Here is a 14,080-nt window from a genome sequence, read left to right on the forward strand (position 1 = left end):
ACAATTTCCTATAAATGAAATACATTCCATCATACCTTGTAAACAAAATCGTCATATACTGTATTTTATGATCACTGAGTATTAATAATAGGCTAAATCTTAAAGGAAGTATGGTGCGTTTGAAATCAAGCCACTCATATGGTGTATTTGTTGAATCTATGGTGATAGGCTTGCATGACCATACAAGTTGCTCTTAATAATATTAATTGATTTGTTGAACATTGATAACTTGAAGTTGGTGAAATGATGTGTTATCTTTTTGAATTGTAGTTAACGCTTGCTTTTGGTGGGGATAGGGCATCCTGCTCTCTTTGTTGCTCCAAGGGGATTTGGCTCTGGGGTCCTCCACTTCTAGCAGTTGATAGGCATGGAGAGACTATCCGAGTAGTACTATTGTATTGTTCCGATAAGAAGGTTTGTGGGTTTTTATTATTATTTATTTATTTTTCTATAATAAGTTATGTTAATTGTTTGTGTTGTCAACTTTTCAGATATCAAATCTTTTACCAATTGCGTTATTAGTTTCAAATGTGTTCATTTATAACAAAGTAATTTTTTTTGTTTTTAGCATTTTAAAGTTAGTGTACTATTATAGTTGTTATGTTGGTGGGAGTGTGCTGTATTTTTTTTTTTTTTTTTTTTTTTTGGCCCTATAAGCACTTTGCCCACCTCAACAACACTATATATATATATATATATATATATATATATATATATATATATATATATATATTTTTATTGTTATAGACATCAACTTTAAATCAAGACATCTATTAGTTAGTTGAAGTTTAGACTTTCAAATGTTATTATATCTTTCGATTGAAATTTGATTTTGTTATTAGAGCATTAGTTGTATTGTTTTGAGTTAAATGTTGGAATATACATATTGACAACTAATGCACTTGCAATGTATAATTTGTTAACCATTTAATATAACTTGCAATGCAATTAAACGTATAAAGGGCATCGTGACGAAGTCATGGGTTGTTTCTAACGTGTAAAGGGTATTGTGACGAAGTCATGGGTTGTTTTTAGTGAAAGCACGTTAAAATACACGCAACAAAGTTTAGCTTGCCGCCAAATTATTGTTACCATTTAGATTAAAAAACATATAACATACAAAGTTATGTTACGACTAGTGCGGTGCATGAATGTGCATTCCCACAATGAAAGAAGATTGAAGTAATTATTGTTTTGGGTGCCAATATAAATTTTAATGCGAAATAGGGTACCATGTATTGCATTGTATCCAGCCCCTCCGCCTCTACCTCTACCTCTACAACAAACACATTATCATTATGGCTGGCCCCAAATCCGTTCAAGTCGAATTTGAGGATGGATCTTCCGTTTTCGTCCGTAAGAATGGTGAAAGCCTTGTTCTAGTCGCTAATAGGCCACCACCTCGTCATGGGCCACCGCCTCATCCTCCTGGTACTTCTTCAGGATCTCGACTCGACGAGTCTGGTGGTGCTTTCGTTGTTGTTGATATTCCTACTGTGCGTGTGACTTATCCAGTTTAGATGAATTGGGTCTATAGAAGTTTTTTTTTTGTTTGTTTGTTGTAGGTTTAGATGAGGTTCAGATGAATTGGATCTGTAGAAGTTGTTTCTTTTTTTTTGTTTGTTGTAGGCTATGATTTTAAATTTAATCAAAAGACCTTTTTTTTAAAAAAAAATGTATTGCATCGTTGTGTGCGAGTGTGTTTATGTTTTTGTTTTCATTTTTTGTGGGTCAATTTACACGATAATGAAAAGGTTGACTTTCCAAGATTATAAATTAATCCTATAAATTATGGGTGATCTTGGACACACCCATAAAAACACTCCCGTACCCCAACTTTGAAATAAATAAATAAAATTATTTAAAACACATTTAGGTTCCTAAATTATCTTTTTTTTTATTAAGTATATCCAAGCAAGTGTTTATCTTTCCAGCAAACACAAACCCTTCAAGACTTAGTTGTATTTTTTTTTGTAACTTTTTTTTTCCCCTTACTTAAAAAGGAATTAGAAATGGTAAAATTGTAGAATTTGAGAAAACAAAGAAGTCTTCCTCCTCCTTCACTTATCAGCCATTAATACATTTTTTTCCTTTCTCATTTTTCGCTTGAGAAATTTCCAATTGGATATATTTCTACTAAACTCTTTTAACCCTTCTACAATTATAAAGAATAAGTAATTGCAATAAAAAAAAATCGAAATTGAAGCAATTTCTAGAAAAGGAAAAAAACAATTTGTTTTTTGGGCATTCTTTTACCTCTATTAGAAGTTCTAGTGCAAAGACTCTTCAAGGTCGCCCTTGTAGAGTATTACTTTCACATTTTTTTATTTGTTGTTTCGTTTTAGAATAAGTGTTTTTGTTTTTTCTCTTTCTTTATCCCTATTGGAAATACGCCAAATTAATTTGGGAGATATTAAATGGATTGAAGTGGTTATTGGGGTATGGCAAAAACTTAGTTAGTCATGGGGTACGGGAATATTTTTATGGGTGTGTCCAAGATCACCCTAAATTATAATGGTAATTTTTTTGTTTTCTTGAATTTTGGTTGATCCACCAAAGATTAATTTTTAAAATCTCTCTATGGTTAGAGCTCCTTTCCATGTTTCAAGTATTTATTTCAAATGCTTGAATGTCTTATGGTTATGGGGATTATGGAAAGTTTTTGTTTTCAAACATCATTCAGAATTTTTGAATTTGTTTGTTGCTAATGTTAATCGGGATGGATGAGTCATGCTGGGCCCAAGGCCCAAAATTTCGATATCGGTTAATATATCGGTGTACCCAAAAACCGAGATATATCGGATATATCGGATATCTCGGTTTTTTTGGTGACCAGTCCAAAGTTTCTAAAATATCGGATATCTCACCGATATATCTTGGATATTTCAGATATTTCAGAAATTTCAATATTAAGTTATTAACAATTGGTCAAAAAGTCAAATGATATATATCGATTATCTCGGAAATATCGATTATATCGACGATATAAACTTTTATATCGGAAATTCCGATATATCTCGGAAAAAAAAAGGGGTTCAATATTCGGTGGATATATATCGAAAATATCAATATCGGTGTACCAATTTACCGAGATATATCGCAAGATATATCGAATATCTACGAATATTTTTGGGCCATATAAAAAAGGGCCTAAGATTAGCCATGATCCCAAGTGATTTATTTTCTGGGAGTGTTATATAAAAAGTTTGTACTTTTGGAAACATATTCACTTTTTTAGGAGTGCATGGTGATCATTGTTGGGGCAGGTGGTGTTGTTCTAATGCTAGTGGTTTGGAGCAAGGCCCAAAATTTCGATATCGGTTAATATATCGGTGTATCGAAAAATCGAGATATATCGGTTTTTTTGGTGACCAGTCCAAACTATTTAAAATATCGGAAATATCGGACATATAATATCGGAAATATCGGATTTATATTTAAAAATGGTCAAAAAGTCAACCGATATATATCGATTATATCGGCGATATAAAGTTTCATATCGGAAATTCCGATATATCTCGGAAAAAAAGGGGTTCAATATTCGGTGGATATATATCGAAAATATCAATATCGGTGTACCAATTTACCGAGATATATCGGCGAGATATCGGATATCTCGGCGATATTTTGGGCCAATTACAGACAATAAAACCGAAGAAATTTCTAGTCAACACCTGAATGTGTACAAACTTATTGTTATTTACGGCGTGGTATTTAAAAACAAAAAGTCTTCCCTATCTCTCTCTCTTCAGTCGTCTTCACTAAGGAGAAGATCAGGAGGCATTTTACCGTGAGTTCTATTCCACTTTCTTGTTTTTTTGAGAATCTTTATTGGGATCCCATCTTTAATATATATTTCTTGCAATTAAATTCAGTATTCGTTTTAAGTGGTTTAATTATTGGAAAGTTTTGAATCTTTTGAAATTTGTTACTGTTGAGAGCAAAGTTGATAAATACTATTTCTATGCAGTGGGCAGATGCAGGGTTTTGATTCAGGGCTAGCATTATACAGTGTTTAACCACTGTTTATGTCCAACAATCACTCTTCAGTCCCAGAAAACCAGCTTAACTTCTCTTCCACGTTTTAATATCTAATTTCTAAAGTCGGTTTTCCTATAATAACACAATGAGTACAGGAGAACTTCTAAGCATTGAACCTCAAGAACTTAGATTCCCATGTAAGTTTTTCTTCCTCATTTCAACAAATGTTCTTGAATAATGCTAATTATTTGGTTTCTTGATTTTTTTTTTCACTAGTTGAATTGAAGAAGCAACTTTCATGTTCTCTTCAAGTGTCAAATATGACCGATAATTATGTCGCTTTCAAGGTAAGTTTTCTTTTGATCAAACCTTTTGAGTTGGAGTTTTTAGCTTCTTTATTAATATATGTTAATTGAATGATTGAATTGGTGAATTTAAGGTCAGAACAACGAATCCAGCCATGTATTGTGTTAGACCGAACTTCGCCATTGTTTTGCCTAGATCCACCTGCGACGTTAGAGGTGTGTTTTTTAAGTTGATTTCATTCTTTGTGTAATTATTTGAGTGCCAAATGGGGATTTTTTTTTTATTATTATTTTTTATTTTTTTATTTTATTATTTTATTTATTATTATTATTTTGAAGTTATTATTATTTGGTTACTATTGTTTTATTATTTGTTTTAGTTACAATGCAAGGGCAAAAAGAAGCTCCCCCTGCTATGATATGCAAGGACAAATTTCTTTTTCAGAGTATAACTGCTAGTCCAGGGGCTACTGCAGAGGAATTGGTAATAATTTATTTGTACATTCACATGCTGTAGGGATTATATTGTATATCTTTTATTCAGCTGTTGTGGGTTTGAAGTAATGGAAGTGGTTTTTTTTACCAGTTCTCCTTATACAATGTTGCTTTATGGTAAATTGTGGAGGTTGAGTTGGATTTCTTATTGTGATTTCATTGGTATATATATAATAGAATCAGAATCTAACCTAATGGAAGTGGGTTTCTGATCAGTTCAACTGGGAGTCTAGGAATTTCATTAAGGATTGCAAGTTGAATGTTGTTTATGTGTCTCCAAATCAACCTCCCACACCGGTTTCTGAAGGAAAGTCATCACCAAGGGCTTCGTTATCAGAGAATGGGAATATGAATAGTTCTGATGATACTGCAGTAAGTGTTTAGAACCTATGGACTGTTTGATATTTTTTTCCTTCATTTTCTTTTATCTTTTCATTCCAGTGTTTGGTGATGTCATTTAAAGATAGCAATGAAATGTTCTACTTATACAATGTTGCGTATTTCTTGCAGGCTTCAAGAGGTTCTGATGAGGCCAAGGAGAAATCTTCAGAGAAAAAAACCAATGGCAGCTCAAGTTCAGTTGAAATGTCCTTGGGTGAACTGGAAAGAAAGAAAATGAAGCGATATTCATGTGGGGAGCTTACAAGCATTACAGAAAATTTCACTAATGAAATAGGTTCTGGTGCATATGGTGATGTTTTTAAAGGTACATTGCCGAATGGTCTGCAAGTAGCCGTGAAGAAACTAAAAAACACTATGGTGAATGTCGTGGAATTCACATTCATGGCTGAAATGAGAACAATGAGTAGTACTTTGCATCGCAACTTAGTTAGGCTCTATGGGTACTGCTTTGAGGACAATATGAAAGCACTTGTCTACGAGTACTTGGAGAATGGATCTTTGGATAAGGTTTTATATGATAATCACCTTAATTTACGGTGGGAGAATTTGTATGAAATTGCCATAGGGACAGCAAAGGGCCTTTCTTATTTGCATGAGAGTTGCGATGATGAAATAGTTCACTATGACGTAAAGCCTGGAAATGTGCTCCTTGACTCAAAACTTTCTCCTAAGGTTGCAGATTTTGGATTGTCTAAGATTTCTCAAATGGATTCGAGTCATATATCCGTGATCGAGTTTAGGGGGACCCGTAGATTTGCTGCCCCAGAAATGTGGATGCAAATGCCAGTAACTCCCAAAAGTGATGTATACAGTTTTGGAATGATGTTGTTTGAAATTCTGCGGAGAGGGAGTAACCTTGATGGCCAAGAATGGTTTCCTGGACATGTTTGGGAAAAGTTCAAGAATGGACAACTTGATGATATTATAGAGTATTGTGGCATCGAGGAGAAAAATAAAGTAAAAGCAAAAATATTATCTACGACTGCTTTGTGGTGTACTCAGTACAGGCCCTCTGAGAGGCCGACGATGGGCGTTGTGGTGCAAGTACTAAAGGGGAACATACAACTTAAGTCACCTCCTGATCCGTTGTATCCATATACTGTATCTTCAGGCACAAGGAGCTTGGGAGGTGGTTCCACAGAAATTAGTGGACCTCTCCAATCACCGGATTCTTCAATTGTTTCTTCCACGTAGATTTAAATATACAAGCCCTAGCTATATGACATTTTTTTATAGTGAAGAGTAGTGTTGGATGCTCAAGTAGGCTGTTTGTCTATGGACTCTGTACTGTATTTTAGTTTGCGTTGAGCACATCACAGACAATAAAACTTTGTTCCTATTGCTCTCAGGCTTTCAGAAATTAGTGTTGAAGTAAAATATTTGCAAGAACCCGTACATCTTAGTAAAACTATCTGCATATTTTATCTGTGCAGGAGCCCTTCTGTTATCGGCCTGTTTTTGACGAGTTCTCGAGGGAAAACCAGTAGAACAAAACGGGTATTGAATTTCACAAAACAAGGAACTGAAGGAAGTGGTCAAGCAAGAACCGAAGCCCGAAGGCCCTATGTTTTTATTTGTGGAATTCTGATTACCCAAGGAAAGGCTTCTTTGGTAAAATACTAAAATTGTGTATATGGTCGAACGTGTCAAAAATGTGCACTTCCTTGCTAAGAGACACTGCAAAGAGTAAAACCTTAATACCTAATAGCATCTTTAGGAGAGAAACCAAGAAAACACTAAATATTTGAACCAAACAAAATACCAAACCAAAAAAAAACCAACCATTTCAGGAGCGATATCAAATAGTTGACATCAAATGATGTGGTTTTGAATAAACCGCGCCGTATAGCTCATGCAGCTTTCACAAAACCGCGCCACAGAAGTCCAAAGCCCACGAGATTTTCCAGAAACCGCGCGATGTGTCGCACATCAACTTTTTTCTTTCTTATTTTTTCAAATTTCTCGTCGCGGTTTTCGCAAAACCGCGTGACTGAAGTCCACACTTTAGCCCAAGCCCAAGCCCATGCGGTGTTAAAAAAACCGGGCGGTTTAACGAGAGAGATTTGATACAACACCAAAACAATCTTGGTGTTTGCTTTCGTGTTTTTTTTGTGTTTTCATCAACATGTGTCTCTCCTGAAAATGAAAAAACACTAAATTATTGAAAATTTGGTATTTGATGCTAGGATATTGTCTCACCTAAAGATGCTCTAACATGTGTTAAACGAAAAGAGTCCTTCCATCTCTCTTCTGTGCAAAGCAAACACTCTCATTTCTCTTTTTGGATTGTCATAAAGACACCACTTATTTTACAAATACCTATCCACACCCAAAACAAAACCAAATGGGCACCACTTGAAAAGTGAATAAACACACTTACAATTTTTTTTTTTAGGTTTGATCAGATTAATTTTATCTTATAATCAGTGTGCCTTTTCAAATGTTGACAATATTCATAATTGTGATTTTAATTATCATTTATAAAATTGAACGAATGGGAATCTTAAATGCACGCTTGGATAATTTTATTAAAAGTTTTACTTTAATTTCAATAGAAAAGATTATTACTTTGATTGGTAAATTATTATGAGACTTATTTGTTTTTGTGTTGGGGTTCTTTCAAATTTTATAGTTCATTTAAAAAAAAAATCAAGTGGAAATTTTATTGATAACGATAACTAGTTTTATAAATAATTAAGATAAGTGTGCAACAAGTTGCCACCGCAAGTCCTTTCTAAATGATAAATCATATCATCCTAAATACAAACTCATAACCAATTATCATTACATTAATGTTCATAACTTTCTGCAATCTCTTAAGGAGCTCAACCGATTGTGCCAAGAAACTGAACGGAATAAAACAATAATGATTTGCCCTACAAACTTCCTCATGTTTCTCAATCTTCTTGCCGCTACTATATTAGCTGTTTCTCTATCTCAAAGTCCTCATTCTCAAGCCCTATCAACAAACCGCAGAAATTCAACAACCACACAGCTTCAGAGAGGATGAAAGAATATGGCTATCAACGAAAAATGGACAATTCACTGTCTCAGCAGCACATGAAGATATAAGAACCAAGGCCCACAAACCCGTATGGTGCAAATTCATATGGGGTGCACATGTCCTACCAAGAACGAAAGGAATAGCTTGGAAGCTGGCCCATGGTGCCACTAGAACATACGAGCAACTGAAAAAAAGAAAAATCCAGCTGACCTCGAGATGTTGCATTTGTAGGAAACAGGAAGAAACATTGGATCATCTTCTATTCCAATGTGAGCTGGCAAGGAGGGTTTGGTAGTATGCAGGCCATTGCTTTGATCTCAATTAGAGCATGGAATCACTAAACGACATCCAACAATAGGGTAAGCACTATAGCTTGCTAATTCTAGATATGTGGAAGGCATGTTCCCTGACAAGTCTAGTGAGTCTATGGAAGAATCGGAACAAGGTATTGTATGACAACAAGGTTTCCAACTTCAAAGAAATTTGTTTCTTGATTCGAAGGGCAACAGTAAGGGCTTATCACAAGTCCTCGGGGCACATGGAAAATTCGATGAGAGATCTGAAGATTCTCCAAACCTTCTAACTTCAGAACAAACTTCGATATCGGTTAATATATCGGATATATCGGTTTTTTTGGTGACCAGTCCAAACTATTTAAAATATCGGAAATATCAGACATATAATATCGGAAATATATTGGAAATATATTGGAAATATCAGATTTATATTTAAAAATGGTCAAAAAGTCAACCGATATATATCGATTATATCGGAAATATCGATTATATCGGCGATATAAAGTTTCATATCGGAAATTCCGATATATCTCGGAAAAAAGGGGTTCAATATTCGGTGGATATATATCGGAAATATCGATATCGGTGTACCAATTTACCGAGATATATCGGCTAGATATCGGATATCTCGGCGATATTTTGGGCCATGGTTTGGAGGAGGGGTTGTGGTGCAAGTGCAAGATGTTTTTAATTTTGATATCTATATTCATCATCTTCTTGAGGAGTTTGTAATCATTAGTTCTATATTGCATTGTTAAGCCCAGCTGCTCAACACAGTTAATTGTGCGAAAACTGTTTGGATGAACTGCTTGTTTTACGAAATTAAGTATCACCTGTCCCTTGATTAGCAATTGTTGCGTGTAACTGATCAGACCTAAGACCTATATGGTTATGGAGTCATTTCAATACAATATTTATATCCTTCTTCAATCAAAATTATTGAGGAACTGAGGAAGGAACTGTAGCTTTCTGTTTTAGTATTTCCTTCTATGTTAATTCGTTCCTTGCAGCATCTGAACTATCACTGAGTAACTGTATCGTTGTTTCAGGGGCATTGGATGCTGATCTTCTGTGGCCAATGTAACGATGGTAATTTGAACTGTACATCCTTGAGGTTATCCCATGTCCGTTTTCTGCTACATAGTTTTTTTGGTGTAGTTTTAATTTTCACAGCTTGTCAGTGATGAATTGATGATACAGAATCTAGAAGTCATACTTTAATGATGTTCTTCATCGTATTTGTGGAGGTGGCTGTACATTTACTGATTTACAGGTTTGGTTTGTTGATGTAGCTGCGGAAACTTGAGGTGAAGCTGAAGCAGTTTGCAGAGTTGGAACTGTTTAAAGGACATGAGCTGGCCGAGAAGGGTATTGGCTTGCAGCGGAACGTGTTCGCATTGGAATGTAACAAAAGAGAGATTTATCCATTCATAATTTATAACATTCTTTCTACTTTGCTTAAACAAATTGGAGCAATTTAATGCATCCTCAAATCAAAGACTCTAGGACAATTTTTGGCGAAACTCGATCCTACTGAATAAGGGATAAAAAATGGGCAATTTCTATTTGACGGGTTGCGTATGTAACCTTCAGGCAATAGTCATTACACATTATCATTTATGCAAGCAACCATTTTTTGTTTTTCATTTCTCACTTTACAAAGTTTTGCCTTTTGGCGAAAAGCACTGAATGGGTGAAAGTCCATGCTGAAAAGAGTCCATTTTTCACCGAATGGGTGAGAGTGTGAGAGTCCATTTTTTCAGAAGAAAGCAATTACAAGTTTTTATCAAAAATAAAAATAAAAATTACAAGTTTCATTTCTGTTTAATTTAGTCGCTCGATCTTCTCATTTAGTTCCCACTAAGGTATTTCAGATTTCTTGGATACTACACTCTCAGAAAATAATTGCTTTCTTCTGAAAAAATATAAAGGGTACCCAAATATAAACATGTGGAAGATTTAGTGTGCTAATGCCTAACCACTTTCAATAGTTTTTTATAAAAATGAGGAAAAATTGGTTCCATGAGCGTGGGTCATGAAATGTTTTTGATTGTCACTCTCATCCACTACAATGACTACACTATTTGGGCCAAACAGGAACGCCCCGTCTCTAAATTGTGAAGAAAACTGTTGGACTTTTTACTTAAAATTGAGACGGGACTAACAGTTTTAATCCGTTCCTGTTTGGCCCAAATGGTGTAGTGATTAGTAATTACCTTAAATTAATCTTTGTTATATTTGCATACAAGTAAAGATTTTATTAATCGAGAGAAAAAAAATTTACACAGTACACATGGAGATGGAGTGTTTGTAACATAGTTAAACACAAGGACCAAAATATCGTCCATATATCTCGGTTTTTTAGGTACTCGATATGGATATATTGCGATATCGGATGGATATATTGACACATTTTGTATCCGATATATATGTCAAATTTTTTATATATCGATATAGGTTGACTTTATTAACTTTGACCGATTTTAATTAATATATCAATGATATTTCCGATATAATCAGCAATATTTCTGATATTTTCTAATATATCGATATACAAAACAAAATTTTGACCAGTTAACAAAAAGATATATATCCACCGATATATACGATATATATCGATTTTTTAGGGGTTTCGATATATCGCCTAATATCGAAATATTTGGCCTTATGTTTCAAGAATGCGCCACCTAGAAAAGAGATTGTCCACATAAGATATACTATGTTTTAATAACTAAAATTCACATCCTCTAAATTTTTGTGAGCAATTCAATGACTGATAATTATTAGTTTTTCAAATTCGATAAATATTGGTTGATCATATATTTCATTATAATTCTATGATTCAGAGTATCATTTCACTTTTTTTAGAGTTGATTTAGCAATGTTTTCTTATTAGAGTCATATAAAATTTTCTTGTTAGATGTTGATTGACTTATTAGAGTTATGTTGTATTATGAAACTTCTTAAGATTAAGAGCTTATGTTGTATTAGAAAATTTATTATGATTAATTAAGAGTGTCCGCGTGGCATACTTATGTCTCTAGAATGTACCACCTAGAAAAGAGATTGTCCACATAAAATATACTATGCTTTAATGAAGAGAGAGGTGATATATAGATATAAAATACTAATGGACTTGAGTAGGAGTTGTACTAGGTAGGAGTTGTGAATTGTAACTTGGACAGTTGATCTTTACAAAAAAAAAACAACTTGGACAGTCAATCACCTCCTAATCTCCTATGAATAGTAGGAAAAAAGCAGTCGATGAAAAATGTGAAACTAACTACGGTTTAATTATGAGATTAGCATTTTCTGGCTAGGGATCGGGGCACCGGGCCTTCCACCTTCCAGCAGATTTGTAGAACTAAGCCCTTGATTGAAGTTAAAGTGAGAAAGAGTGAGTTGGTTTTGTTGCTGAAAGTTGTAATGAAGTGCTTAAGTACTTGACTTATGTGTAATGCGAAATTTATAGGGCATTATATATTTATATGTAAATATATGACCTTAAGTAATATAGTGATCTAGTAGCCATTGGATCTTTTGCAATTCCAAACATTTTGTCCATGTCGTCGTTGATGCAATTACTTGCGAAAACATGGAATGTTCACTTCCCCACTTGTAGTCTTTGTAGACCTTTTTAATAGGCAATATTGTCAGCAAAACCCTTGGGACTGTTGGGAGACAAAAAAAATGCTTACAGTATCACTGATCTGATCATGCGCAAATAATCCAAATAACAGAGTTTAACGTCCAAATACATATTAGCATTTCTATTTAAGAGTGAACCTAACCAACTAACATCATAATAGAAATTACTGAGATAATAATCACCCTAGTTACAATTTAATCACGTAAAGCGGTATAGTTCGAACTGAAACAGGATAACAAATTAAGAAACGCACATCAAATAATTCGAATTAAGCATAACTAGTTTAGTACCACTACAAAGAGGTAATCCAGTCATAGAGCAGACCCTCAAAAACGTCATTTCATTTCTACAATAAAGTTTGGTAATAGTAAGAAGGTTTTTTGATTTAACCCCCCACAAGTAGACTCCCTTTTGAGATAACTCCCATTTTGAGAATCATTACTGATTGCCCTCCACTCAGTCTGTTTTGTGGAGTACCGTCAGTTGATATTTTTCATATTGGCCATTTTACCCCTATTATATAGCGGGAATATTTTGGGTCCCCACACATTAAAACATAAATCATAAACACGATTTGTGTAAAACCCCCTAAATTGTGCCCTAATTTTATCCGATCATTCTCTCTCTCACTGACACTCTCTAACACTATTGATCTTCTTCTCGTTCGATTGTGGTCACTTCTCCGTCTTTCTCTTTCGTTCTCACTTCACTTATTTTACTGGTAAGTTCACTCTCACTATTCACTTTTTCATATGAAATTTTAAAAAAATTGCACATTTATGTTCGTCGGGTTGTTTTGTAGTTTGGGGTATTTATTTTGTGACATTTGGAAGTTTATATTCATGTTTCCTTTGTAATGATGATTGTATGATCAGAAAATGTTTGATTTGTAATATTGTGTTTGATTTGTAATTGTGTTTTTCCCGTTTCAGAAAAATGTCTGTTAGAGGATATAGGGTTTTAAAGATGCATTTTAATGGAGAATGGAAAGAAGCAACTAGGGATGGTATTAGGCGTAATGTGTATGTGGGTGGGAACACAATTGATCTGAGACATGATTGATGGTGATGTAGCAAATATGGTCGAATTGTATAACCATTTTGCTTGGATCACATGTAAAATTGATTGTCCCCAAACCCTATACTTGAGATTAGTGGTGTCATATATGATGGAAAAACAAGATTTTGATCTTGATGAAAACAAATTAGGATGATAGACTTGACGATCTTTGATTTGTTTTATATGTGGGGTCATGCAAGTAGAGATAGGAGAGGGTATAACCATTTGTATGTCAAAGTTATTGAAGTGGAAGATAACATTGAAGTAATTTATCACTTATCAAGGATGATGAGGATAATTCTTCTTAAAAAGTACCCACCCCTTTGATCATCAAGTCGCTATTTCTTTTCTCACTTATTTCTTAAAATTATATTTTTAAAGTGATGATGATGTCATATATGTTAAAGGCATACCATGCAAGAAAGGACAAGATTTTGATCTTGATGAAATGGCCAACAGTTGAAGAAGTTGATAGGATGATAGACTTGACAAGTGGTTAATTTTTAAGGGTAAAAATTGTTGGAATATAATAATTCATTGGTGATGAGCATTTGGTCCGGGTCTAATTGGTTGGACTTTGAGTTTGTTGGTAATGGGCCTGGTGTAGGAGATTCAAAAAAAAAAAGTCTCAAAGCTCTACCCAAAGGAAGAGGAATAGTAGGAGAAGTTCTCACTCCCAAAGATCTTGTTCTCAAGTTGACCCATTGCACGCGTTTGTTCTTTATTATTTTTTTCTTGAGATGTCTTCATATTTTTGAAAAATGTTTCATTGATTTTAGAGATAAAAGCTCTACCCAAAGGAAGCCATGGTGAGTTTGATGACACCTTAAACTTTGATATTTTTTGATTGATTTTTTGGAGTGGGTGAGTTTGAATGTTGCTTTTTGAA

General features: G+C 34.1%; 2 protein-coding genes and 1 long non-coding RNA gene across 4 annotated transcripts in view; 2 read left to right on the plus strand and 1 right to left on the minus strand.

The window, feature by feature from the left end:
• The window catches only part of BGAL16 (beta-galactosidase 16), a 103,935-nt gene that overhangs the window by 59,516 nt on the left and 30,339 nt on the right, over positions 1-14,080 (minus strand). The window lies entirely within an intron of this gene.
• Positions 3,657-6,524, plus strand: LOC147501185 (PR5-like receptor kinase). 2 transcript variants are annotated; one of them, XM_086606212.1, is made up of 7 exons: positions 3,657-3,790; positions 3,971-4,178; positions 4,258-4,328; positions 4,421-4,502; positions 4,667-4,770; positions 4,998-5,153; positions 5,292-6,524. In XM_086606212.1, the coding sequence occupies exons 2-7, from the start codon at positions 4,127-4,129 to the stop codon at positions 6,375-6,377; spliced, it is 1,551 nt and encodes a 516-aa protein (XP_086462338.1). In that variant the 5' UTR covers positions 3,657-3,790; positions 3,971-4,126; the 3' UTR covers positions 6,378-6,524. The 2 variants fall into 2 exon arrangements, with proteins under 2 accessions (XP_086462338.1, XP_086462339.1); XM_086606213.1 differs by lacking the exon at positions 4,667-4,770.
• Positions 8,909-9,950, plus strand: LOC147501186 (uncharacterized). The gene is made up of 2 exons (XR_015219782.1): positions 8,909-9,572; positions 9,776-9,950. It is a non-coding gene; the product is annotated as an uncharacterized LOC147501186 (long non-coding RNA).

Source organism: Coptis chinensis, chromosome 4 (genome assembly GCF_015680905.1).
Source record: "Coptis chinensis isolate HL-2020 chromosome 4, ASM1568090v1, whole genome shotgun sequence".
NCBI classification, from domain to species: domain Eukaryota; kingdom Viridiplantae; phylum Streptophyta; class Magnoliopsida; order Ranunculales; family Ranunculaceae; genus Coptis; species Coptis chinensis.

Excerpts from the sequence above, each read along its gene's own strand:
- LOC147501185 (XM_086606212.1), top strand. The coding sequence starts at position 4,127 with ATGAGTACAGGAGAACTTCTAAGCATTGAACCTCAAGAACTTAGATTC. Across the intron at positions 4,329-4,420 it reads ATAATTATGTCGCTTTCAAG|GTCAGAACAACGAATCCAGC; the intron begins GTAAGTTTTCTT and ends GGTGAATTTAAG. Across the intron at positions 4,771-4,997 it reads GGGCTACTGCAGAGGAATTG|TTCAACTGGGAGTCTAGGAA; the intron begins GTAATAATTTAT and ends GTTTCTGATCAG.